This window comes from Solanum lycopersicum, chromosome 6, assembly GCF_036512215.1.
Source record: "Solanum lycopersicum chromosome 6, SLM_r2.1".
Taxonomy (NCBI): domain Eukaryota; kingdom Viridiplantae; phylum Streptophyta; class Magnoliopsida; order Solanales; family Solanaceae; genus Solanum; species Solanum lycopersicum.
In genome coordinates, this window is record NC_090805.1 from 42,868,271 (window position 1) to 42,896,210 (window position 27,940).

General features: G+C 30.8%; 3 protein-coding genes and 1 pseudogene across 6 annotated transcripts; 3 read left to right on the forward strand and 1 right to left on the reverse strand.

Annotated features, from left to right (window-relative positions):
* The first annotated feature begins 4,732 nt into the window (after nt 1-4,732).
* On the forward strand, nt 4,733-11,893 carry MBP3 (agamous-like MADS-box protein MBP3). Of its 4 annotated transcripts, none has more exons than XM_069299301.1 (10): nt 4,778-4,965; nt 6,374-6,555; nt 9,089-9,170; nt 9,313-9,374; nt 9,470-9,569; nt 10,143-10,184; nt 10,294-10,335; nt 11,069-11,258; nt 11,577-11,601; nt 11,702-11,893. In XM_069299301.1, exons 2-8 carry the CDS (start codon nt 6,374-6,376, stop codon nt 11,255-11,257), a joined length of 699 nt encoding a protein of 232 aa, XP_069155402.1. In that variant the 5' UTR covers nt 4,778-4,965; the 3' UTR covers nt 11,258; nt 11,577-11,601; nt 11,702-11,893. The 4 variants fall into 4 exon arrangements, with proteins under 4 accessions (XP_010322781.1, XP_069155402.1, XP_004241906.1 ...); XM_069299300.1 differs by lacking the exon at nt 4,778-4,965 and adding an exon at nt 5,060-5,352; XM_010324479.4 differs by lacking the exon at nt 11,577-11,601 and having other exon boundaries at nt 4,733-4,965.
* Nucleotides 11,894-12,066: 173 nt separating this feature from the next.
* LOC101257870 (immune-associated nucleotide-binding protein 9-like) lies at nt 12,067-16,086 on the reverse strand. The gene is made up of 8 exons (XM_069299299.1): nt 15,887-16,086; nt 14,996-15,244; nt 14,282-14,553; nt 13,746-13,910; nt 13,526-13,657; nt 12,798-12,942; nt 12,551-12,630; nt 12,067-12,434 (listed from the first exon to the last, which is right to left on the reverse strand). Exons 2-8 carry the CDS (start codon nt 15,219-15,221, stop codon nt 12,207-12,209), a joined length of 1,248 nt encoding a protein of 415 aa, XP_069155400.1. The 5' UTR covers nt 15,222-15,244; nt 15,887-16,086; the 3' UTR covers nt 12,067-12,206.
* Nucleotides 16,087-17,371: 1,285 nt separating this feature from the next.
* Nucleotides 17,372-20,190, forward strand: LOC101257575 (immune-associated nucleotide-binding protein 9-like; annotated as a pseudogene).
* A 2,539-nt stretch (nt 20,191-22,729) lies between these two features.
* Nucleotides 22,730-27,604, forward strand: LOC101243719 (putative methylesterase 12, chloroplastic). The gene is given in 5 exon segments (NM_001322193.1): nt 22,730-23,383; nt 24,257-24,496; nt 24,589-24,732; nt 25,736-25,870; nt 27,027-27,604. Coding segments are annotated over 5 exon segments (1,053 nt in total). The 5' UTR covers nt 22,730-23,122; the 3' UTR covers nt 27,300-27,604.
* Nucleotides 27,605-27,940: the final 336 nt, after the last annotated feature.

A 27,940-nucleotide genomic window follows, 5' to 3' on the forward strand; every position in this document is an offset into this window, starting at 1 on the left:
TACATATTTTGTTTAGTTTAATTTTAAAACATAGTTTGAGCAACTCAAATTGATTTATTGAAAATCTAATGTATTCTTTTTCTTGAATACTTTTTTTTTTTGGAATAATGTTCAAGTACCCCCTCAACCTATTCCCGAAATTCCAGAGACACACTTATACTATACTAAGGTCCTATTACTCCCTGAACTTATTTTATCAATAATTTTTTACCCCTTTTTGGCCTACGTGGCACTATCTTGTGGGTCCAATGATGGTTGACTTTTTTTTTTCAAACTAGTGCCACGTAGGCAAAAAAGGGTAGAAAATTACTTATAAAATAAGTTCGGTAATAGGACCTTAGTATAGTATAAGTGTGTCTCTGGGATTTCGGGCATAGGTTAAGGGGTACTTGGTATTTTCCCTTTTTTTTAATATTATTATATATATATTCATAACAAAAGAATTTTTTTTTATCAAAGACTTAAAGAAATTAATAAACAAAAAAAATTAATAAGAGTTTACATGTTGGCTATGACTATGATTCATTATTTAAGCCATTTTAATTATCCAGTACATTTTATCTCATATAACCTTTGGTCAAATTAATGACTTGCTCATTTGGCCTCTTCGAATAATTTATGAATTATATATTTAGCTTTAGTTTGTTTTTTCCGTTTTGATTTGTTGTCGAAGAAAATGACACAATTTTGTCTGTTAATCGGACATTCCTTATATCATTAAGTCAATTGATTGGCAAAAAATTAGAAAAAAAAATATTTGTGGGGAATATATGTTTTGTTAAAATTCATAACAAAGAACAAAACACTCATAAAGTTAAGTTGAGCCGCAATAATTTTGCTTCGTTGAAGGTTAGTTTATTACTTAAGGAAATTTTCTTCAGGATAACCCCAAAAAAAAACAATTCCATATATAAAATATTTATACAAGTCAAATTTCTCTATGACGATAATGTTCTGCTGAAAATTCCGTGATGGTATATATTTATACTGAAATTTGATATTTATATTTTATGTAACTATAATAACTAAAGTGTGCAAAACTAGATAATTTTTTTTACATGAAGTTATGATCATAATTGATGAGCACCATTTAAATATAATTATTTATTTTATATAATATATTTCTTATAAAATACTTATCACGCAATATATTATTTGAGTACAAAGTTACAAAAGGGATGTTTTACAAAGAGTATATTGTTATATGTCATTTTTTGTACATGTAATATATTGTCATAGAGAAGTAAGACACATTATTGCCGATCTCTATTAGAAAAAGTTAGAATTACTTATTCTAATAAATTTTGTAGAAACATGAAGTAATCAAAATTTATTAAACCAGTAAAAACATAAATAGAAAATTAATTCATAAAAATTAAAATCTGTAAAATGTACCAGAATCTGAAAAAGTTTAACAAGAAAAAGATTAAGTCAACTCATAGTGTCCCCTTAAGGAAATTATTCCCCTCTAGTATCCGAGGTTTGATTAGGAATATGTGCTCCCAGGGTAAAATGATCTCAATCACCAGCGTATAGATACCGAAAATTTTGGTGTTAGCAAACCACTCAACATCAGTAAAGTGTACGAAGAATTATTATTTTTTGGTGTAGAAGAAGAAGAAGAAGAAGAAAATTAGAAAATTCCTAAGGAAAAATTTTGGAGAGTGAATGGTATTTACAGGCAAGAGAAACAGGTTCCGAAAGGTTGCAATCCTTTTAGAATCTACACAACCATTAATGAAAGTTTGCAACCTTTCAAATGGTACTGACTGTTTCTGAAAGTTGCAGAGCAATCATTTCCAAACGGCGGGAAATTTAAATAACACGGAAAAGTTTTTAGATCAAACGAGTCACGCGCGGATCCGAGTCAGTCAGGTTAATCAATTAAAAACTTGAAACGTTTCGGTTAATTTCAACTAAATAACTGAAAACTTTTAGAGCAGTCATTTCCAAAACGACGGAAAATTTAAATAAAACGGAAAAGTTTAAATCAAACAAGTCGCTCGTGGATCCGAGTCGGTCAGGTTAATCAACTACAAACTCTCAATTTTGCAAGTTTCTCTCTATTTCCTATCAATTCTTGCTACATAACAATGTAAAACTGATTTTAAAGAAAATCAATCTGCAAAATATCATTATAACGAGCTTTAACGGTATAACTCTAACTTAGAATCTTCAATTTTTAAGTACTAGAGAGACATTTTAATTCTTCATTTTGATGTCCTTTTACTATGAGTACGTAATGACAGCTCAAAAAATTTATTGTGTCACACATATTTGATATTAATGAATTATTATACTTTTTCTTGCAAAGCACTGATTGCAATCTATCTTAGATTCTCTGAGGGATCTTTAACCTATGAATTGATCACAATTCCTTTTTGTTCTTTTGGAGATTTTACTGTCCCCAAATTTACCCATCTAAGGTCAAGATTTACCATCTAGAAGAAATCTTTTGAGTGGCAAAAGTAATTTTCATATAGATCATCTAAAGTACTTTTCAAACTATGCAAATCCACATTAAACACAGAGAAAGATATTGTTGAAGTCGTATTTTCTTTTTGTTATTCATTCGATGTTCAGTATCCATATTAGAGTCCGATTATATCTGAATTTACACAAAAAAGCCTATAGAGATAAGACACTTCCTAACCTGAGACCTATGGTCAAAGAACTATACAAAGTCGATCACATTAAAAAGGATTTAACCTATGAAAGAAAAAGTAGAGTCATATTTTAAATATAAACTTTGTTTTCATTTGTACCAGGGTAAAAATTTATGAAAATATATATTTTTATTCTACTAAACAAACTATTCATTGTTGTTAAAGAGTTCAATTTTGTATGATATTAACATGGTATATTTTTTTTTCTCACCTGATGTCTCAAGGAGATTCGAATATGAGACTTTAAATTAAGGATAAAGAAGTATTTATCACTTCACCGTGATCCTGATTAGTAACATTTATGATATACAAAGAAAGTATCATAAAGGACTAAGTCGTAGCTGTGATTAAGCTGAGGCCATACTGATTCATGCTTGAAAAAAGAGGACGAAAGAGGATAATTAATTTATTTTATGAGTAATTTGTGTACTTTCCCCATTTTTAAGGTATTAACTCTTTCAAATAATGGTGAAATGTCATCTTCTATAATTAATTATTATATAAGGTGATTTGGAAAGTGTACAAACTAAGATCCTCGAATTCTGATGAATGGAAATATAAACTAATGGTATGTTTGATATGATTAGAAATAAATGATTTTTTAAAAATGTTTAGTAATTAGTACATGGGTAAAAATGTTGTATCTTAAAAATATTTATATATAATTTTATATGCAAATAATATAATATGGAAGGTGTGGGTGTAAGGGTGAGATGGAGTGTGTTGAATGATGGAATGAAATACAAACTTACAAAATTTTTATTATTTTCTACTTTCAGAAATCATTTTTTTTATTTTTTATTTTTACAAGAAAAGCCATTCTTTATTGTTAAATTATCTTCCTTTTTTGAAAAAAAAGATATTGACCAATTTAACATTAAAATTACAGAAAAACACAATCATGTTGCGATAATAGAATTGCATAATTCTGTCTTAATTAAGTATAAATCAGCTGACTGAATTCTATGTGGAACTCAACAAATCAACCCTAACTTTCATTTCAACGTGCGGTTTCACAAAACCCTAAAAAAGTTAAATCTTCACTTTATCTATCAATTGACACTCCATAACGGATTTAGAATTTTAATTCCATGAGTTAAGCATTTCTAGATGTTTAGTATTGAGTCAATTATATGTTTGAAGTTATAATTCATGTAACTTTGCCTATGAATTTATGCTTCATCAGAAGTTATGATTTCAATTAAACTTGTATCCTTCCCTATAGATATGATATGAATTTATATCATCGAGTTAAATTACTTCAAGTTTGACGGAAATATTATTCTTAAATTTCAAACAAGTTGATATTGATTATATGAATTTTTACCATGAATTCAGAAGTAGAATTAATATCTATGTTTTTCTTAATTAAACAAAATTAGAGCCCGTTTGAATAGGTTTAGTAGTCGGTCAAACCTACTTTTAAATCAATTTTTGACTTCTGAAAGTGTTAGGCAAATATAAAAAGTAACTAAAATAAGTTACGAAGTGTCTGACAAAGTAAAAAATGACTCAAAACAAATAAAAAATGATTTAAAATAAGTCAAAAACCAAAAGTAGATCCCCTATTACTTTTTATTTTTTGACTTAAAAGTCATTTCATTTTGATTTTTTATTTTTAATTTAAAAGCTATTTTTTTAAGCCAATCCAGACGGTCTCTTAATATACAGGTCAAACCTCATTAAATAAAATTTAAATATTTGAAAGAAAAGTTTGAGAGATTTTAAACAGCACAAGGGGCATATTAGTCAAGAAGAAACAAAAATAACACGCTTTGCAATAATTGGTGAAATTTTAGTCTGCAATAAACAATCCCATAACATCACGTCTGGTTTATATCTGGAAAAAAGCCATTTGAATGTCATTTTCTTGGCCAGCCATCTCTATTATCTCTCTTCACTTTAATTTTGAGTGATACTTTCTTCGTCCATCCGACTCAACACACATCTTTTAAGAAATAATAAATTCGAAGAGTAATTTTATTATATATCATCAGTCACCCCTATTGGTAACACGTCATCTAAATATTAAAAAGTAAATAAAATGGTAAAACATCTCTTGTGTTTTTCAAATTGAATAATTATTTTTAGTATAGTAAACAAGTAAAAATAGTCGTAGCTAGGGATAAAGTTAGGGTAAGTAGGGATATAATATAAAAAGAAAGAAAAGCATATAAGTATTATGTTTTTTCTTCATTGATCAGTGTACAAATAAGAAGTCTTTGGAAGTTGTGTGAGTTTTCAGAAAGCCTTTGAAGTTCGCCGGAAAATAGCAATATTTTCAATTCAAGCCAATCAGGTCTATTACGTTGATATTTTACATAGCATCAAATTTTAGAAAGAAAAAAATATATGAAAAAACTTAAATTTCCCATTCTTCCATGCATTTTTTAAATTTTTTTTTTTTTGCAGATTCTGAAATGTTTCTCTCTGTGTTCATTATGACAAAATTAATTTGTGTTTCGTGTGGAACTAAGTCAAGCTTTAGATCTATCTGCAAATTACATAGGTTATAGAAATATGAAAGATTTCATTTTTATATCTATCAAGCGCGTGCATTTTTTTTTTCTTTTAATCTTTCACTTATTTGAAAGGGAAGGGTGCTTACTATCTGAGTAACCTCCTCTTGTCACGGAAATTTTGGTTGATCAATAAAAGATCTCCTTGAAACATGATGATCTTGTGTGTAAGTTATGTTTACACAAGATTTTTTTTAATTTGTGTGTATCTTTTCTTGCATATCATGAGGAGAAAAAAAAGGAATTGGAAAAACATTTGTACTACTTTTTTATTATATTTGGAGGTAGCTTCTCCCAAGAAAATAAAAATTTAATTCTTCAAATACTAATTAATTTGGATGATTATGTGAGTTATTATTGCTTAAATTCTTGTATTGGATGGTTGTTTTTTTTTTAGTGATAGAGAGATTTTAGAATCATTTCTCAAATCTCTTGTTTTAAATTTCTTCTTTGTTTAATCTCTTTGAATACTTAGTTCTACACATGCACGACTTTTAATATGAGGTGTTTTAGAGATACATATAACAATTTTACCAGTCGTTTTTAATAATACTACTTTTTTTTTTTAAAAAAAAAAAGACAGTCTAATTTGGAGCAATTCTCCAAGAAAGAACTAGTTTAAAACATTGATTTTGTATTATAAATTTATTTTACTTCATCATCAAACATGGAGTTACTTCTGCTTCATCTTTCGTTTATTTAGTTAGACCTAACTACCTCTTCAATTTCTACTGAATGGAAGAAAAAAAATGATATAAGTTATTGCTTAGATTCTTGTATTGAAAGCGTTTTCATAAATTTAATCGAAACTTTAAAATTTTTTATAGAAGATGAATTGAAGAATCAATTTTTGGATTTCTTTTTGGAGTATAAGCGAAATTTATCCGAAAAACTGATTTGGGCAAATTTTTGGAGTTAGATTTTTTTTTTTGAAGATGGTAAATTTTCAAGAAAAGAAAAGAAAAAAACAAATCTCATGAAGAAACGGTATTTTAATTTTTTTAGAAAAAATCTATGATCGAACCAGAGCTAATTAGTTCATAGATTTCTTGTTCTAGATTTCTACTAATTTTTCTCTTGTTATAGAATGAGATATGTCCGATTTATTCATTACTCTCAAAATTAAAACATAGGTATTAATTAATTAAATATAAATGTGTTATATTCTCTTTTATGTGGTTAATACAGATGGGAAGAGGAAAGATAGAGATAAAGAGGATAGAGAACAACACAAACAGGCAGGTTACATTTTGCAAGAGAAGAAATGGATTGTTGAAGAAAGCCTATGAACTCTCTGTTCTATGTGAAGCTGAGATTGCTCTTATTGTTTTCTCCACACGTGGACGCGTCTATGAATACTCTAACAACAAGTAATTTCTTATTTATCTCTCATATAGTTAAATTTGTTCAATTAGACGATCATATATATCGTTATATAACATATAATATATGGACATAATATGGCATTTCATTAGCATCTACTTCTTTCTTGATATCATAATCATTCGCTTATCTCTTGATGTTTGAAATCTGAATAATCATTTTGTTAGTGCATAAAATAATTGAGCTGTAAGAAAGCATATATGAATACACTGTTCCTCAAAATTTATAGTAGTTGTTTGATTCACACACAAATGACAGAATCGGAGGTGGAGGATACTTACAATCAACTCTTCTCGTCTTTAATTGTGTTTGAGTTATATGTAAAAAATATTATCATAAAAGGATTTACATATAATAATCTAGATAAATAATACTATGAAAGGTTTGAGGATAGATAACATAATCAATATAGAATGTTATTTGTGAAACTTATTGTCCTTACTTTCACTAGAAAATTAGTCTATTTTTCTCAATTTTAAGAAATTTGTTTTTTTTTTTGAAAAAAAAATTATTCTAAAATTTTGGCTAACCAAAATGGAGAAGATAAAAAAAAAAAAGTAAAATAGAAAATATTTTCCCCCATATCGAAAATATCCTATATATCCAACACCGTACCTAAGTCACAAAAGATCAATAAGAAAAGTGATCTTGAGCCTAACTTTATCTTCGAAGGTTTGCTTATGAGGTAAAAATTATAATAAGAAAAGTGATTTGAGGCATAATTAACTCTACTTCAAAACTTAGTTCATGAGGTAAAAACTATCCAAAATCATATAGGAAGACACATCGGTCATTAACCATCAATATGAGATACTAATATTTTTCGTACAATTAGTCCTGTCAACTAAAGCGTGAACAATATAATATAAAGATCCAACGTCAAAATAAGTTAAGAAATGAGATGAATATAAATTTACTATCTCTTAATCACAATTAAAAAAAGGAAGGCATTCTCAGGTGATATCGAATAATAGTACACTAGTGTTTTAGGAGATGTTCACACATATAGTTTAACTTAGTTGAATCTCTACCCAATCCTCGAGCCCTCTGTCGAAGCTTAGTTAATAATTCAATCTCAATTGCTAGTTCATGAGAATGAGATCTGCCAAAAGTTAAACCATCTTAGAAGATTAATAATTGCCACTTTGTTTTGAATTTTGAATAACACAAATTTTTCTTTTAAAAAAAAAAAAATATTAATAAAAAAAATTTGCCACATCCATCACCAGCCTGTGAAATAATTAAAGTGAAATGAAATATCCTCTCGCGATAAACTTTTACATGAGATGATTTATACTTCAATATAATTATAGTATAATAGTACCAAAGCTATAGGTATAAGTCTTGAGTTTGAATCGTACAGTAACTAACTCATCATCATCAATTAAAAACGAATTTTTCACGTGCTTGGCCGTACATATTCTCTCTCTAACTTCTTTAAATTCTTAAATAAGATGGTTTATGCACTTCAAACAACTATGATAATTACCTTGAAAGATCCATGTGTGAGTATATATATATATATATATGCAAGAAAAGTGAATGAGTGACAAATAATATTTATTGGTTTTATACATGAAAAAGTGTCAAGGACACTCCAGATTAATAAGTACTAAAAGAAGTATATATTGAGAAGTCCCATCATGAGTGACTTGTGACTATTGTGTTCTGCTGTTATGAGGGCCTTTTTGTTTCCTCTTGTAGCTTATGCATTATAAAGTTCTCCTGCTTTGGTTTGTATCTATTCTAGTTCTAGTCAATATATGTTCTCTCTTTCACTTTTATGTCTACATATATTAATTAATTAAAAAAGTACTTCTCCCATATATAAGGTCTCCCTATTGCATGCATATGGAATATTAAAAAAAAATAAAAAAAGTACATATTATTATCACCCTAAAATGTAAAAAAGATATGATTCCAAAGATAGTGCAACATAAAAGGAGAGAAGAGAAATCTTCAAAAATTACATCATCACAAATTAGATTTTCTTATCAATGTTTTTTTTTTTTAATCTGCACTCTGATGAGTAAATCATTCTCTTGCTTTTAGTTGTTTCCATTGCTAGCTTTTGGTTTCATTGAACATGATCTTTTTATGCAACACAAAGTACTACCTATCTTTGTACTAATTTATATTGCATTGTTTGAATTTCAAAAGAGTCAGTTTAAATAGTAAGACCGAATACAAACATATAAAAAGTGTTTTATAATAAAATTTACATATTTAAAAATTAGATAAAAAATATGATAAGTCGTAATAATTAACTTTGTGGATAGAGATGGCTCATTAAAGGTTTAATGCAATGGCTTGTTTTAATTGACCACCTGAAAATATATATTATAAAAAAATATTCTTATTAGACACTTCCCGTTTAAATTTAGAAAATGACTTTTGGGCATGTGTGTTCTCAAGTACCTTGACTACTTAAAATATGTATCACCTTATTTTTAATTATATACATTAGCCTCGAATATTTATTGTTTATAAAGTATATGATAAAACTTTTGGTATACACAGCATTAAGGCAACTATTGAACGATACAAGAAGGCAACTGCTGAAACCTCTAATGCTTGCACCACTCAAGAGCTCAATGCTCAGGTAATTAGTTAAGCAAAATCATTTAACTTTTTGATGCTAAACAATAAAAATTCATCATTAATTCTATTTCGGGATGGATTATAAAAAAAAAACAAATTATTAGCTATATGACAAAATATTGTTTTGGCTGTCATGTATGTAGTTTTATCAACAAGAATCAAAAAAGCTGCGCCAACAGATACAAATGATGCAGAATTCAAACAGGTAACACCATAATTAATTCAATAAATTAAATTTGGGATGAATTTTAAAACTAATTCGATTATATGCACAAAATATTTTATATATTCCACGTGTAGGCATCTGGTTGGTGAAGGATTAAGTTGTTTGAACGTAAGAGAGCTGAAGCAGTTGGAAAATAGACTTGAACGAGGCATCAGCAGAATCAGATCAAAAAAGGTATATTTGTAATGGTTGGATTACTAAAATATTGTTGTAAGTGCATACTATTGCATTGTTTGGAGTTGTAAACCAAACACATTTTTCCTTAGAAGTTACTCGCGCTTTGAAATTACGCGTTATGATAAAATTATTTCATAAAAATATGACTCGGAAAGTTTGTTTCAAGCCATTTGGATCTGCTCACATATAGTACAAGGCCCTAAATGAGTAATAGGAAACCTTGCACTTTTTTTTTTGATAAGTGTCATATAGAGAAAGGAAACAAAAACTTTGATATTATTTTTGTTTGGTAATTAAATGAATTATAAGAAAACAAATGAATTAATTGAAACTTGATAAGAGTTAGACAACATTGATTATGATCCATTTTTTAGTCCATCGTGATCCAACTTGTGACAGATAATCGATATACGATCCGTTCATTTATTAACTTAACTCACTTTAATTTTGATCTGTCCATCTGACAACATTACATGTAGTGAAAATGTCAGCCTAAGTAGCAAAATTTTTTATGTTGATTATACAAATCCTCATAACAGTAGCTTTGATGTTTGTTATGTGGTTGAACAGCATGAGATGATACTGGCTGAAACTGAGAATTTGCAGAAGAGGGTAATAATTTATTGAAAAATTGTTTTTATCCTTTTTATGTTTTAGGTTCAGACTAAATATAATTATGCTTTGGCATATTTTATAATCTTTCAACTTGCTGTTTTAATAGGAAATTCTACTGGAACAGGAGAATGCATTCCTTAGATCAAAGGTACTTAATTAGTAGCACACATTTCTTTTAAATTGGTTACTTAGAAAAAGAATACATTTTAATATTTATAGATAGACATTAACATCGATAATCACTTAATCTTGTTAGTATATTTTTTTAGACCCTTGAACTATGGTCTATTCCACTTAAGCAACGGAACACGATAAAGTGTTCCTAATTATAAGAAACTTCTGGTTTAACTTTTTGACAGATGTTTGCGCGTGTTCTTAATTATATATTAGGTATTAACTAATCACAAAATATGTCATTTCATTTTAATTATTCACATCGACCTCAATTAAAACATGCATGCTTAAGACTTTGTTACTTATTGAGGCTAATGCATGTAATCTAAGCAAGCGATGACACTTTTTAAGCGATCACCTTCTCCATGTAATTGACTCTTAGAATATTCCGAAAAGTTATTAAAGTGCCAAATAGAAACACTTTATCATATGTTTAGGCGCTCAATTAGAATAAAACAAGCAAAAGTTTGTTTAAATGAAACTGACGTACACTTTAATCCCCAAAAATTGCAAATTTTCATTTAGTTACTTTATTATTAGTACTTTATTTTTAAAAGAGAATCCGGGAGGGGATTATAAGGTGGAAAAACAAACTCTTACCAATAAGGTGAGAGTTAAGATAACGAACCATCTGGCTAGCTACGTACTAAGATTCCCATTTAGTTATTTTCTCTCATGGAGATTAATGAAAATATTATTGCTTTCAGATAGCAGAAAATGAGAGGCTTCAGGAACTAAGCATGATGCCAGCAGCAGGAGGACAAGATTACAGTGCAATACAGCAATATTTAGCAAGAAATATGCTTCAACTTAATATGATGGAAGGCCAAGGAGTCTCTTCCTATGATCCATTGCCTCCTCCTCATCATGACAAGAAGTCCCTTGAACTTCAGTAGAGTATGTAGTCTTCACTTCCTCAAACAAATATCTTTATATTGTCACTATTAATTTTTTAGTTCAAGTTATATACACTGTTAGAGTAATTAAGTAAAGTTTTGTACTATCCATAAGTCACATCTACATGTCATAGCAAATAACCTATCTTACTTTCGAGATTCCAAATATCACAATACAAGTAGTATCATTTAGGTGAAAAAGCCCACAATTTGAGCCAAGAGTCTTTCAAAGACAGTCTCTCTATCTCTATGAGGTAGGGTTAAGATTTGCGTACACTCTACTCTCTCCAGGATTTCACCGGATATGTTCTTATTGCAGATACTGTAAAAGATTTACACCAATGGTATATATAACTTGAACCTTTTTGTTGCAAAACTAAGCTCAAAATGTATGTTTGAACGTACCGATTTCTCCACTGATGATTCGTGTTTCTTTTGATGCAGATAAAATCCCCAGCAAGAGGTTTGAGAATTTTACAAAAGAACTTTTAATGTCTACAACCTATCAAGTAATCTCTAATGACTGTATGTTGCTTAAATTAGTACCTTATTTTGTGTATTTGAATTGTTTGTTTTGGGATTTGTAAGAAATTTGAACTTATGATGAGCTTAGAGAGTATGTTGAAGTTCACTTTCTATTAGTCTTTGAGAAACTATAGCCCTCAAAGTCAATAGAAATAGGATTGATAAACCAGCAAATCCGACTTATTAGGAATGAGTACATATATACTTTCTGAAGACAATCGCGAATACAGAAAATTTATAAAACAGAAGTAACAAAATCAGTTAATTATGAGGAACAAAAGATGTTATAACGTGAAATGAAAGTAGCAATACGGATGGTTGATAATTCTGATGGAAAGTTAGGTAGTGCGAAAGCTCAGAAACGGAGAAAAAATACTTGCATCAAAGTACTAACATATAAAATAAAAAAGACTCTGGTTATGAGTTACCAATTGTCTTTAACAATTTTGCATAGCTCGAGTACGAATTTCCCTTCCTTGTACTTCTGCGATGGCTCAACAGTTCTTTCATACTTCCAGCCCAATACCTCGTTGCAATCCACACAGTGTATGTCAGCAATTGTGTGGAGACCAGTTGTGAGACGTTTTTGTTCATAGGTTCCAACAACAACATTTCTCACATGAGCAAAAAGGAAAGCCTTGCTATTCTTTGACTGAAAAACAGATAATAATTTTTTCTACAGTTAATGGACAGAAACCAGACGATCACAGATAAAGTGCACGACAATACCAATCTAGTAACTATACATGGGCAGATGAAATCGTTCACCTGGAAGTTGGTAGAGATGATATCATCGTGAAATGAGACATGTCTTCGACATTTGTAGCAGCTGTAAGAGCGAGTTTTGACTAATTCATCCATCCAACAAAACCGTAACACGAAAGTTAATACTTTACACCAGGACAACTGGATACAAGGAGTAAGCCAAACTTAGAAGGAAATGAGAACGATCCAGAAATCTGTACTAGTTTAAACTTACAAAATTACATCAACAACTAATAGAATAGATACTGACCTGTGAGCTCCTCAGTCTCTCTTTGAGCTTTCTCTAAGCTATCTTTCAATTCACGAATTTCTTTTTCTGCCTCTAAACGAGCAGTACGCTCTTCCTCCAACTGCTTTTCAAGACTATGCATAGTCTTGTTCATGTTAGATTCAACCTATCAAATATGTACAGATAGGTCCATAAAATGCTCAAAAGCACTATCAAGAAATAAGATGAACTGCCTTCATAGACCATAGCCAAAAACTAGAATTCGTTATGAGTCAAGTAATATTTTATCTCGTATAAGGAATTTCCCAAATTAAACTTTTAGCATTAACAAATTAAAATAAATAATCTAATATTCATGTTTGACAATACTTTTGAATGCAATTTACAAATAGAGAACTTTCTTGATGAACAAAACTCAATTAATTTCATCCCAAAATTTGCAAATTGGCCTCTCGCAAGAGACTGTCGAAAGTCGAAGATGACATCAGCTATCAATGTAGCTGTTGAAAATGATTTCTGCAATGAATGTCTCGCAGAAACGAGAACGTATTGAGCTAGAACAAAAGCAATTTAACAGTCTCACTTTTTTAGTCTGTTTCTCTCTGTGAAAACAGAAAATCATATCTTGCGGTGTTTTCCCACCCCTTATTAGACGTAGAATATCTTGGAAAGGAAAAAAAGAGAGGCCAATCTGAACAAATTGATGATTATAGTAACTGTAGCAAAAGTGTGCCTACAGTGGTACCTACCATTTTAGTTATTCGCCTTTTTTGCTCCACTAAAGAGAACCTCCGCAGTTTTTCCTTCAACTCAGTTACCCCTTCCTTTAAATCTCCGAGCATAGAACTAACCTCCAATGAGTCATTACGAAGCTTCATCTTCTATAAATGAGAAGATGAAAAGATAGGTTATTGCTCCCCTTCTCCACATTAAGAAAATCCAACAAATTAGTTAATGTTGTATACACACCTTTACTTCCTCAAATAAGTTACTCGTATATGGTTTTCCACCGGTTGTTTCTACAACCATATTCACATGGAAAATAAGTTCACTGAATTGTTTAGCTTTCTTCGCTGGATCTTCAGTTTTATTGTCGAAAAGCACTTGTCTATTCCCACACATCTTAAGAACTTCCTGCAATGGTAGGAAGAATTAATTTTGGAACGATCTACACATTCTTGAGCACGCAAAGGTGAAAATAGTAATGGACAAATGGGAGTACTTTTAAAGTAACTATAACAATTCTCTAGTGGATTCATCCCAAAAACTGAATACATTTAGCTACGGAAGGAAAAAGAATTGTCATGAGGCAACAAAAATTCTTCGTGAATATAACCGTTGAAGAATGAAGATCAAGAAATCATCCAAAATTGGAACAAAATGAAGAAGTCTCTTAAGTAGACGAATGTTAAAACACCTGTATATTAGTTAGTAGAATCAGTCAGCTTATTCCAAAGGGTATGGTGCAAATACATTAAACAATAAATCTCTGAACGGGACTTTACCTTTAAATCCTCGGGGCAGGAATGATCTAAGTGATCATTCAAAGAGTCATTATCTTCGAGCTTATCCCCTCCAGTGAAGACCACAATCATGTAATCAGTAATTTTGGTCCCGAAGAGCTTCTTAAAGTACTGGATAGCAGCCTGTTCTTCTTTTGAAAAGCTAGTTCGTACAGACAAAACAAAAAGAACAGCGTGGACACCAGCATCAGCCAAATCAATGCATTTACCAATTTCTTTTCCAACTATTCCAGATTCAGCTGTAAAACAAAATCCTGCATTTTCCACAAGGCACAGACTAAGCTATCAGTGACTTTACAGATTATCTGACGGATATAAGAAATAGCGAAGCAAGATTCAGAAAATTCATGTTATCTACTAGGCAAATTTCCTATGATGGTATTCACTTTTCCCATATACTATAAGGCGTTCTTTCTCCGTAGCTTGTTTCAAGTATGCTACAACAACAATAACAACATACCACGTATAATCCCACAACCGGGATCTGAGGAAGGTGGTGTGTACACAGCCTTACCTTTACCTTGTGAAGGTAGAGAGACTGTTTTCAAATAGACCCTCGGGGTTTCAAGTATACTACTTGTCATATAATAGGAAATGTTAAATAATTGACTCTACACTTCTCTTAGAATTAATTGACTTCAAGGTTCTAGTTAACGCAAAACAGTAAAAAACGAGCTCATTCATAATTGACAGTACCAGGGGTATCGATAACATCAAGAATCTGTCCATCTTCTAATCGAGTCCTTTGAATCTCACAAGTTCCTGTAACAGCCCCAGAGCTAGACCTCAACTGGAATGCATTTCTACCAAGAATGCTATTGCCTGTGGCACTTTTTCCTTCACCTATACACCCAATCATAAGTAGTGTCTGAGTTTCATTCCCAATAAACTCCCAATCATCACTGACTGAATTTCCTCCCATCGTATCGTATCGGATCAAATTACCTTAAGCAACAGGTCACAGTCAGGTTAACCATGAAACAGCTGAATTAAAAGATCATCAACAACAAACAAAGTCTTTCTGGTTGTTATATAAATCTATATAATGGTAACCCTTCAAGCCATTGGAGGCAGAACAAAATAGCCACTTTTTTTAAGAAGGGATTTCACATGCATAACCTTTTTAACAATGATATTCCACGACGATTAGTTCCTGGATATGGGAAAACTAAGATCAGGATCATGTTCAGGCCGAACTTAGTAACTTACAAATTTTTAAGTTTAACTCAATTATTTACACGAAATCATAATTGTAAAATTCAAAAACAATATCTACATTTTCTTGGTGGAAATCAGGTTTTAAGTCTATTAAATCTAAAAGTAATGACAAGGTTAACAAGGGTACGTATGAATATTCACTTATGATCAATATATTGAAGAGTTGAAATAAATGACAATGTTCTTCGTCGAAAAATTATATAGTATCTATAGTAATTTCATAACTACTTGATCAACAAAAGAACTAATATAAGGAATTCCTGATAATACAATGTCATATTTCACACAATTACACACACAAAAGCAGTGATTTCTACATTATAATAAAGAAGTAGAGAGCCAAAATTAATGGAGCATAATTTTGCTAACCTATAGAGAGTGGGGCTGCAGGAGATTGACTTGTGACGGCAGATAATTTCTTTATTATTAAGAGAGAGAAAAAAGAGTATTGGGCCACAATAAAACAAAAAAAATAGGCCTGATTAGTGCGTTAATATCCAATTTTTAGCCCAAAAAGTAATATTTAAATAAAATTATTTAAGCGAAAAAATATAGAACAATGCCAGCGTTATGGTGTTAAGGTTGAATTCTTTTACAAATATATATTATAACTTTATGATTGTATCTTGGTGCCACTTATTAGATTTTTTTTTTTTTGGAATCTCAACAAATCGTGCTGGAGTTTGACTCATTAGAGTCTCGAGGTTCAGCCTACCATATTAGAGTTCTTCATGTTATAGGAAAGAGTATTTTTATCCTAATATTATTTCCACATTAGAGAAATGTTTATATATGTTGAATAGTTTTGAGATGGTGATTAAAACTTAATTAACCGTCCTAGTGGATGGATATTTGCCAATGTATCTCCCAAATATATGTTAAAATAGCATATTTATCTCTAGCAATATAATGATAATTCTCATCCTATAAATAAGATTCATCTTTAAAAAATATAAATAATTAATTTTTTTTATTAGAAAGAGTCATGATAACTCCTAACTATGACTTTCGAGTGGCCAAAAGAAGACAGAAGTCATATTAGAATCCTTCTCCTCTCCATTTCTCGTTCTCTTCATTTTTTTGAAGTTTATATTTGAATTAGTGATACATAGGTTAATTTATAGATACATTTTATATTGAACAACTTTCACATATAGCAAACAAAAAATTCATATTTGTATACTATAACAAAGTTTGCATAATTGCGTTTTATAGCAAACATAAAACTGTATAATTCGCTATACATATACAATTGTATAATTTGCTGGCCTAAATTGTATAATTCGTTGGCCTATTTAGCTGCAATTGTATAATTCGCTATCCTATTTTACTACGATTGTATAATGCACAATTGTATATTTCGCTGCAATATTTTTATAAAATTTGCTTTGTATACAGTTGAATCAAATTAAAATATATATATATATATTGCATAATTATAAGTGTATAGCAAGAAGATATATGTTTTTCTCTCGCTTTATACAAAACGAAAACAAAATTTATACACTTCTGTGTATAAAGCGAGAGAGGCGAGTGAGAATGGAGAGTGAGACGTCTGACAAACTTTAGCTAACGTTTGCTATGGAGCACAATTAAATCAAACCCTAGCTACTCCATTTATTTTAGATTATTAGTTTGCTATTATATACAATTTTCCCTTAAAATTGCTATCTAATAAAGCTAGTTAACCGAAAAAATAGAAACCTTAGAACTTAAATAAGGAAGGAAATCCTCTTTTAAAGCTAAATCAGTTTTTTTTTTCTTTATATTTATTATGGAGGTAGTCAATATAAAAAAGATTTTATGTGATTTGAGGAATTATTTATTGTGAAGAATTGTTATTGTAATTGATCTCCAATATAAAAATTTAAGGAAAAACTACAGAAATCCTAACAGAAAACAACAAATAGAAGTGGTCTATTTATAGATTGTCAAAGGCCAGGCTGCTCTGTATAAACCTAGAAAAGTTTATTTACTACACGTATCTCTCAATATCTCAGCAGAAAGGTATTAAGCTATTTTTTTTTCGTTTTTGGGTTAAAAAATACAGTATTTCCTCTTACTTATTTTTATATTTTTACTTCCCGTTTTGTTTAACATGTATGGTTTCAAGAATATGATCTAATGAGTTATTTCTATGCTCTGCATCTTATTACAATGTACATATTTGTGTTTTTTTAACACCAAACCACAAGTCCACAACTAGCACCTTGTAGTACTAGGTTGCTTGGACTCTTCAAATCCGAGTGTGTGTCAGATCCTTTAAAATAGTGTATTCTTTGAAGAATTCGACGCAAGTGCTCCAATACTTTTAGAGAGTCGGAGCAACTTAGCCTCCGGCTAGTTCCGTACTTTTAGTATGTAATTAATTGAAATTGCAGCCTAAATCCATTCTACAGGTTTTACAGTAGCAAATTAAGATGTTTTCCCTTTTTGTAAGAAGTTCTTTACTTTCAGCAAAAAAAATAAATTACGCAGAAAGTATTATCTCGAAAGCATGTACACAATCTATTCAAACACTATGGGGTGAGGGTGGAGTTAGGGTGCTGGGGATGGGGGCTATGATGGGTGAGGATGAGGTGTGTTGGGAGGGGAGAAAACTGGAATGCAATATGTATTTTTAGCTACGATTAGCCCTCTTTAATATATATATATATATATCCTTAAACCCTTTAACAACATTTAATCTAAAGACTTTAGCACTGTCTTCAGATGATGAGAAAAATGTTTTCATTCGTATCAAATACAAACTAAAGCCTCTATTTTTCTGATGATTGATTTTGCGCCTTTTATTGTATTTCTTTAGCATCATTAATGCCTTTTAGTATCAGGTTACCTTTATCTGTTACAGCAGATAACTCGTATAATTGAGGTATATAGATAATTTGATATCTCTTTTTGAATGACTTGATGGTTTTTGGCACTTTGATTGATCAGTAAGATAAGATGGGTGGATGTGGAACGTTATTTGATGGTTGGGAATTCGATAAAACTGAAGCTCGGACAGTAGTTTTAATTGGATGCGCTGGAGATGGCAAGAGTTCAACAGGGAATAGCATTGTTGGAAGAAATGTATTCAGGTCGATGCCTCATTCTGCTGGTGTTACATCTACTTGTCAGCATCAAAGTACTAATCTGCCAAATGACCAAATACTACATGTGATTGACACGCCTGGTACGTACACCGTTTTTTCCCTCTTTTATTAAATCAAGGGAACTACATTGTGCATACAGGGGAAGTCCCTGATACAGACTAAATTCTCACAACTAGAGTTACTGATTGTTATTAATATTGTGTGAATTGTGCGCAGGACTGTTTGATTTCTCAGCTGCTTCAGAAATTGTTAGGAATGAATTTCTTAGATGTGTTGATTTGGCTGAAGATGGCATCCATGCTGTTCTTTTAGTTCTTTCTGTAAGATATCGCTTTTCAAAAGAACAACAAGCAGCTGTTCAGAGTTTTCAAGAGTTCTTCGGTGGAAAAATTAGTGACTATATGATTTGTAGTATTCACTGGTGGAGATGATCTTGAAGATCATGATGTGACTTTGGATGATTACTTAGGTTCCGACTGCCCTGAGCCGTTAAAGGTAAGATTATATTACATGTAGAGACTTCTTTTCTAAATCACATCTTTATTGCCTGCATTCATCTATTCAAAGGCTTTTATCTCGATCTATCAGAGAATATGTATTATGATTGTTTTGCTGATAAATTATTTGTATTGTCGTTACAGGAAACTCTTGCTATGTGTCAAAATAGGGTAGTGCTTTTGGACAACAAGACTCAAAACCATAATAAGAGATCTGAGCAATTAAGAGAGCTTCTTTTCGAAGTTAACTTGGTTGTGGAAGAGAATGATGGTAAGCCTTATACCAACAATTTGTTCACGAAATCTAAGGTACCACTTACTTATTTGTTCAATTCCATTTAGCATTATTCCTTTTAAATCTTTGTTGTCATCTCATTGACAGGAAGGACTGATGAATTTTCATGATGAGAAGGCCAATGTACTTGAGGAAGACATAGAAGAATTGAAGGACCAAATGCAGAGATCCCATGAGGAGCAATTTAGTCGTATAACTGAAATGGTAATTGTGACCTTGTTATTACTAGATCCCCTTTTGCTTACATTATGTGTGCCTTTTGGCCTGTTTATGGATCAACAATAGCAAAAGTCCATATGTGTTGTTCCATTTTATGGACGAATGTTTATCTGTTTGACAGGTAGCATCGAAGCTCGAGGAGAAAATGCAGAGGCTAGAAAAGCAATTGAATATGGATCGTGCTGCTGAACAAAAGGTCAAAAAAGATCAGAAGAAATCAAAGCATAAGAATCGTAGGCTGAATGATCTCCATGAGAGTTCGATAGTTCTTGATAAAGCATTTTCATTTCTTTTGTGCTTATGTGCGTTTGTGTTAATTTATTGGTTTTTGAAATAGTAGTAGTTAGAGCTTTACGCTCCGTTCAACTTTCAACATACTTGTACAACACCAAATTTTTGGCCTGGAGGATTACTTTTGTCATTTCAAACACAATTTGTGTTGTAAAAATTGATTCAATTTGACCTTGTTCCTTTGCATCTTTTACTCAACTTAGTTTGTTTCGACCAAATAGTATGATAGCTCATCTTAATTCTCGCATAAGTAATACTATGTTTGTTAGCCGGGAGGTAATTTAATTGATGCTGTAAAATCAATATAGTGTTTGATTTGCAATTTATAAATTCGGTTAACTAATACTTTCTCCTAGGGGTGTATATGACAGGGTTGGTTCGGATTTTTCAAATATCAAAATCAAATCATTTGTATCGAATTTTTGAATTTATAAACAAAACAAAACCAATAAAAGTTGGGATTATCAACTTCGGGTTTTTTGGATCTTCTCGATAAAGTATTCATAAAAACATATAATTTACTTGTCCTTCAAATATTTCTTTAGTCTTACCAAAATGCAACTACCTAAGTTCTTTCTTTAGAATAAAACAAAAAATATGACATGATTAATGACACTAAAACATCAACAAAAAAAAATTAGAAATGAAATCATGTGATACAAAAAGTGCAAATTAATAAGTCATAATGAAATTGATCATAATTTAAAATTACTAAATCATTCTAAAATAAGTTTAATAAGTATCAGTTAGATGACTAAATATTAAAATAAAAGTAAAATTAGATTATGTATTTAAATTGTCTAAACCTATGTAAAACTAAAAAATAAATATTCAATATTATAATCTTTATTGGATCATTAAGCATTCAAACTTTCAAACATGAAATAAATATAATTAAAGATAAAAACTATGAAAAAGTATAAGAAATATTTAAAAATTATATCAAAGTAAATATTTTTACGCATAAAATAAAATTTTAAAAATTATATGTATAATGTCAAGTTGATTTGGTCTCGAATTGATAAGTTGAAACTAAACCAATCCAAATATAGTCGGGTTTTTTAACACCAAACTAATTCAAATCAAACCATCAGTCGAGTTTCTTTTTTCGATTTGATTCAATTTGCGATTTGGTTTGATTTTCGGTTCAATTTTATACACCCCTACTTTTTCCATTTCAATTTAGTTCATTTTTTAAAAAGAAAGTCTTTTCTAAAAACTTCACAAGTTTTTAATTTTAACTTTCTACATAACATAATTAAGACCACAAATTTAATAGACATTTTGATACATTTAATGTATCTCTAGTTTATGACCACAAGATTTAAACTTCATATCAAATTAAAGTGGGGCACTAAATTGAAATAGAGGAAATATATTGTACAAGTTATGAAGAAATTTATTTATTATTTTATTATTCTTATGTAGAATAATAGGTGGAATAATTAATTTTTAAATAAAAATAATAAATAAATTTCCTCATTACTAACAACCGCATAATTCTATGTAGCTTTAAAACAACCCGTGTGTTTGGAGAATGGTTATCAAAATGTATAAGGTTAATTGGAACTTTCTTTTCTCATTAAGGTTCAAGTCTTTATTTATTTGACATATATATAAGTTGAAATCTTAGGTTTTTATTAATCAAGAAATTAAAGTTTGGTAATTTAAATTAATCATTTGACATTTGTTATTTTAATTTAGGGAGTTAAATAAGTTTTTAATGAAAGAATTAAAAGTTAATTAAGGAATGCAACCTTCAAGTGAAATTAATTGTACTAACTTTTAATTTTTTATGATAAAAATACCATCATAAAAGATATATTTTCTATCATAGAAATGTTCATTGACTTATTATGTGGTTATTATTGTTCGTAAGTCCAATTATTACTTCAAAACATTGTATTTGATGATTTTATTAATGAAAAACGTGAACACACTATGATACAATTTATTTAATTACTATGATATTTAATATCGAAATAACATGATTAATTATAAATAGTAGCCATTTTTATGTCATTATCTAATTACAAATGACACACTTTGCCATCATTTAACCATTAGGACTTAAATATTATATTATAATCATTATCACACGTTTTTCATCAATTAAATATTAATATTTCACTATTCTACGGTTCATACCATGCAAGAACTTTTATATATATATATATATATATATATATATATATATATATATATATATATATATATATATAGATATTTGGTGCTAAGTGTGGAAAAATATCATCCAATAAAATATCATGGCTTGTCACCTTTGTTTCAAAGTTTTTTTAGTTATCTTTTTTTACTAATTTTAATAGTTAATTCAATAGCAATCAATATTTAATAAGTTAAAATTTTAATAGTTTCATAACGATTTAACATGTTTATAAATTGAAAATTGATAAATCAAATTGATAGACGTAAAAAATAAATCAAAATAACTTATGCACAATCTAATTCAAATCGTATAATTTTAAAAGTTCAAAACAAACCAAAAATATGCAAGGAGCATCCAACAGAATATCCAAGTAAGAGCTATACTACTATTCAAATTTATATATATTTATAAAAAAAAAGTACTATATAACTTAATTTTTACCAAGTAAGGATGATTTGTTCATTTTTTTTTTCCTTTTATATTTTAGGATGGTAAAGCTCTTTTTTGGCTACTATTTTTCAGAGACAAAAAAGGAACTCCCAAAAAAAAAAGAGAAGACAAAAAGTAGAAAAAAAAAAAAGTCTAAACAGCAAATAATTCTACTGATATACCAGAATGGTGAATATTCCCTAAAATAAAAACACAAAATTTGCAAGTCAACAGGGATAAAAATTCACAAACCAAATTTCAACATCACAGAGAGATAAAAGCAAACCAGAAGTAGAAACTCGAAAATGACAGACAGAGAAGAAGGATATAATGAAGCATTGAATTCCTTTGAATATTTTACTCGTTTTTACAGATTTTTTCTCAACGATCAAATGTATTAAAAACCCCACCTCCCTTCCACTTCCACCTACTGTGTACCTCTAAAACGCTGTCGTTTTTCAAGTACACCTGCAGCTCCATTTACACTGCCGATTTTACAGGTTTTCTGCTTCTTTTTGACGAAATAGTTTCTGGGTCTTGTGGGATTTTGTGGAATTTCAGGCTTTTAGTGTTTATTTCATCTGGGTTTTGTTCAAAATTGGATTTTGAGAAATGGGTAATACTATGTGCATGACGAAGAAGGAGATAAGAGAAGCTGGGAAAAATGGAGTTGGGTCGAGGAGTAGGAGGATGGAGAGATCAAAGAGGAGGTCATTATTGGAAGAGGAGTTGCTTCACAGGCAAGCTTTATCTATGGCAATTCAGCAGCATCAGTTGTCTCAAAGATTTGATGGGTCTATTTCTAGGCGTGTTGGATCCACTAGCTCTCGCCGTCGCAATGATTTGACAGACCAGCAAGCCAGTTCCAAACAGGTATTAATTATATTAGAACCCTAATTTTGTCTATTAATTTAAGTATTTGGAGTCCCTTTTGCTTTAATTTATTATATATTCGACTAAGACATTGAATTCTATAATGTGTCTGAGTGGAAAGTTTCTTTGGAGCTGCAGAGTGCAGAAAAGTAACATCTTTGTTTATTTTTCGTGGATATGAATAGGATAGTTTTCTTAAAGATTCGTGATACTGCTGAAGTGCTCCTGAAAAGGAAATAAGTCAAAAGGTACTTTTGTTGCTAAAAAAGTGAAAAGTTTTGATCCCCTCCTCTTTTGGCCTTTTCTCCCAAATTGGTTTATTCAGCTAAGATTCATTGTTAGACCGTTGATTATAGGCTTAACAAGAGTCCTTTGCTTTTCGGATTTGGACAAATATCTTTTGCGAAACTCAGATGGATGGATGGATGGGAAAGAATAGTAAATAGATCCACTCTTCTCCTTTCTGATTTTCTTCTTATTTTTGGTTATTGCTGAATATTGTTTTGCCAAAGTGATCTTTGAATACCTTCCTTCTTTAGTGCTTCCCCTTTGTTTACGGATATTCTTGTGGCTCCAATCATATTTGTGGGAAGTATACCTTTGAACTTCTCACTAGCTTTAAGTACTCATGCTGTAGATGGAGAGATATATAACATAGATAGGAAGCCTATATTTTATTTAGTTCAAGGTAAATAGCAGAGTGATTGAAAAAGTTCAAATCCATCTTAGTGTTGCCTAATCAGTGGAAATATCCTTAAAAGAAGGATATAGAAAAGGAGACAACGGAAAACCCGTAACCATTTATCTTTTTGGCTCACTCTAGAAAATTTTCATGTGACACTGCAAATACCTTACGATATTTATGCTGTAAAGTTACCAGAATTTTTGGAGAACATCAAAACAAAGAAAATTGTTTTGATACATGGAGAAGGATTTGGAGCTTGGTGTTGGTACAAAACTATTGCTCTGTTGGAGGAAACAGGATTGGTCCCCACAGCCTTAGATCTCACTGGATCTGGCATTGATCTGACAAATACTAATAATGTTACATCTCTAGAGGCATACTCGAAACCATTAATTGATTATCTGGAGAACTTGCCAGAGGATGAAAAGGTAAGATTTGGTTTAAGTTTCAAGTCCTTTTTTTTGTTTATGAATTCAAACAATATATATTCTGGAAACATTATGCATATAAACTCTTCTAGGTAATTTTGGTCGGTCACAGTGCTGGAGGTGCTTGTGTTTCCTATGTCTTGGAGCATTTCCCAACTAAAATTGCAAAAGCAGTATTTCTTTGTGCCACGATGATATCTGATGGTCAGAGGCCTTTTGATGTGTTCGCTGAAGAGGTACGCATCCGTTATTTTGTATATATTTCATAACAATTACCGAGGATGGTTACCAACCATTTATTCTGACTTTGATTGGGAAACCAGTTGAATTATTTAATAGTTGCACTTTTTAAAGTGCATGTATAAAAGTATTTTGTTTAGCAGCAGAGTTGCTCCTGGTATTTCACAAACATTGTTATGGTCATACCTTCAGAAAACACTGTTTATGTCATGATGTGATCTTGTATGATATTCTTGTTTCATCATATGGAGTGGTTGAAGTTAAGAATATTTCAAGAGAAAAATATACGAACGTGTGAGGCACATGCTCCAGAAATAAGAGGTCAATAAACTGTCATTTGAAACTTCTGTAGTTCTTAAGCATGACAAAAATAGCACCAAACTGCATAGCAAGTAACTGAATGCAAATTCCTGATCTCTGGTCAGGTAGGTAAAATAGGAATTTTGCTAGTTTCAGAATATCTGACCCAATTTATGTACATTAGTTAACAAAAGTAGGGGCTTGTACATAATTTGGAGCTCAAAAGGTAAGAATAGGACTAAGTACAATAAGAAGTGATGTCTGATATTGACTGATAGTGACTGCTGCTTCATCAGTTCAGTCCACATCCCAAATTTGCATTCTACTGACTGGCTGGTTAATATGCTTGCATATATATTTGAAATCTTATTGCGTTATAATCTGCTGATGATGGGAATTTGTGACGATCACTGTAGACTGATGTAGGAATTGTATTGAGTTTTGAATTGGTTCATCTAAGTTCAATTAACCATGCCACAATTTTCTTCATGCATGATTCATGATGTTTAAAGACGTTGCAGATATATATTACAAAATTACTGGTGGATTAGGTGTCATTCATTATAACCTATCAATTTGAGCTCATTAAGGATTTGTTTGGTCTCAAAAATAGATCTGCTTCTGAAAGTTTCTTCTAGTGTCAATAATTCTTTTATATCTCCTCTCCATTTTGATGTTTTCATATTGTTAATTTTGCAGCTTGGGTCCGCAGAGCTTTTCACCCAGGAATCTAAGTTTTTAACTTATGGGAATGGTAAAGACAAGCCTGCCACTGGCATCATGTTCGAGAAGGAGCAAATGCATGGGCTATATTTTAATCAGTCTCCTTCAAAGGTACTTCCTTTATACAAGTTGCAAGGAGTCATAATTGATATATATAACTTATACACAAAAGCTCAACATTATTGGTAAATATTTGATTTATAAAATCTTAATAATTCATTGATCGAGACAATAATTTAAATGCTAAAGATGTGTGGAAATGTGTTTTGGAGTGCATTGTTCTATGCTGTTTGAATTGAGACTACCGTAGAAACTAGAAATGACGACTGAAAATACAGAGGCATCACTGCTCGGTCAAAACAAATGCAACTTCTCTCTGTGTGTGTATGGGGTAGTGGGAGTAGCAGTATGATGAAATTTTTTCTCATGATGGCATGTTTGTCATGTCATATACATCACCTAAAGGTAATAGGCAACATAATGGACAACAATATAAATGTCGGTTCTGGTTGCACTTATACAAGAATTTGGTAGTTGGATCATGTTGTTTGAGTTAACAAGTTCAGTAGAAAGTAATGTTGGGCCTGTACCTGCTTTGAATTCATAGAACAACTCATCACTTTTAGAATTGGAAAATGATTATTTACACCGCAACTGAAAAAAGAAGAAGGTGAACAGTAAAACCTCCATATACTACAAATTAAGCAAATCAAAGTGTAGAAGATGGAGCATGAAAGGTTTTTTTGGAGCTCGACTAGTATTTTAATTGTTGTACTAGAGTAGTGAAAACACTTCAACGAGCTCAAAGTAAAATACATAAAACTGAAAAGGGGCTTATTTTTCTTAATTTTACTGGGAGAATATGCTTACACTATGGATCTTGATCATCGACTTCTTGTGGTAACATAGATAAGTTGACTACATCAGAATCGATCCGGTTTCCTTCAGAGTTTGGTGTAAATTATGATTTCAACATTTAATTATAGCCAATTTCAGAAGTTAAGTTATTGACGAAGAAGCACCCAAGGGTGTGGCCTAGTGGTCAATGAAGTACAGGTGGTAAACCAAGAGGTCTCTGGTTCAAATCCCAAACAGAGCGAAAAACATTAGGAAATTTCTTTCCATCCTCCTTGGTGGAAGAGGTATTCAGTACCAAGGAATCCTTGTGTGTATTTTACTGTCTAGATATATGTTTTCCAAGAAGTTAGAGAATGTAAATAGAAGGTTTCACGAAAATAATCATTAACAAGTTATGTAATGATTGCAGGATGTTGCGTTAGCAATGGTTTCTATGAGACCTATTCCTCTTGGTCCGATGATGGACAAGCTGTCACTGACACCTGAAAAGTATGGAACTAGTCGTAGATTTTATATCCAGACATTGGATGATCATGCTCTTTCACCAGATGTCCAAGAAAAGCTTGTGAGGGTAAACCCTCCTGAAGGAGTTTTCAAGATCAAAGGCAGTGACCATTCTCCATTCTTCTCAAAGCCACAGTCACTGCATAAGATTTTGGTTGAAATTGCGCAGATTCCATGATGTTAATTTCTCTGGGGAAGTTTTTTTCATAGCAAGAGTGGCTTCATTGATTCTTATGGAGGCTGTAGAATCCATGAGGTTGTTGGTTGTACAGAAGAGGAGAATGACTCAGCTTGTTTTAAATCCATTTTCATATTTTATTTCACTTTTATCATTTTAGGCATTGGTTCATAGTTGAAATATTCTTCTTGTAGAGTTACAGCTAAGATAGCAATTTGACTTGAGTTGAAATATTTGGTTGATACATTTGTGTTCATAAATTATCTTAGTAGCTCAATTCATTGCCTACGTGAACTTTCATCTCACTTATTCTCTTAGTGATTCGAATTCACGATTTTTAGGCTGAAATTGAAAGTTTTATATTGTGCGTCTGCTAAGTAACGAACCTCTTGCGGCCTTAGCTCCGCACATTGGAAGTTCTCAACTCGTGCATATAGGACTGATTTAGCCAAGGCAAAGGATAATTTTATTCTTAACATTTTCTCTGTTATTACAACACCAATAATTATGCTTCAAGTCCAAGTTAATCAAGGTTAGTAATATAAAATTATCTGTATGGGGGCAGAAACTGGTTGAACATGTGACAACATGAAGAGTTAAATAAGATTTTATTATTATTATTAGTAGTACTAGTATTATGA

Excerpts from the sequence above, each read along its gene's own strand:
- LOC101257870 (XM_069299299.1), bottom strand. The coding sequence starts at position 15,221 with ATGGGAGGAAATTCAGTCAGTGATGATTGGGAGTTTATTGGGAATGAA. Across the intron at positions 13,658-13,745 it reads ACTTATTTGAGGAAGTAAAG|AAGATGAAGCTTCGTAATGA; the intron begins GTGTGTATACAA and ends TCTCATTTATAG. Across the intron at positions 12,631-12,797 it reads AGAGACTGAGGAGCTCACAG|TCAAAACTCGCTCTTACAGC; the intron begins GTCAGTATCTAT and ends TGGATGAATTAG.
- MBP3 (XM_004241858.5), top strand. Across the intron at positions 6,556-9,088 it reads TATGAATACTCTAACAACAA|CATTAAGGCAACTATTGAAC; the intron begins GTAATTTCTTAT and ends TGGTATACACAG. Across the intron at positions 10,185-10,293 it reads CTGAGAATTTGCAGAAGAGG|GAAATTCTACTGGAACAGGA; the intron begins GTAATAATTTAT and ends CTGTTTTAATAG.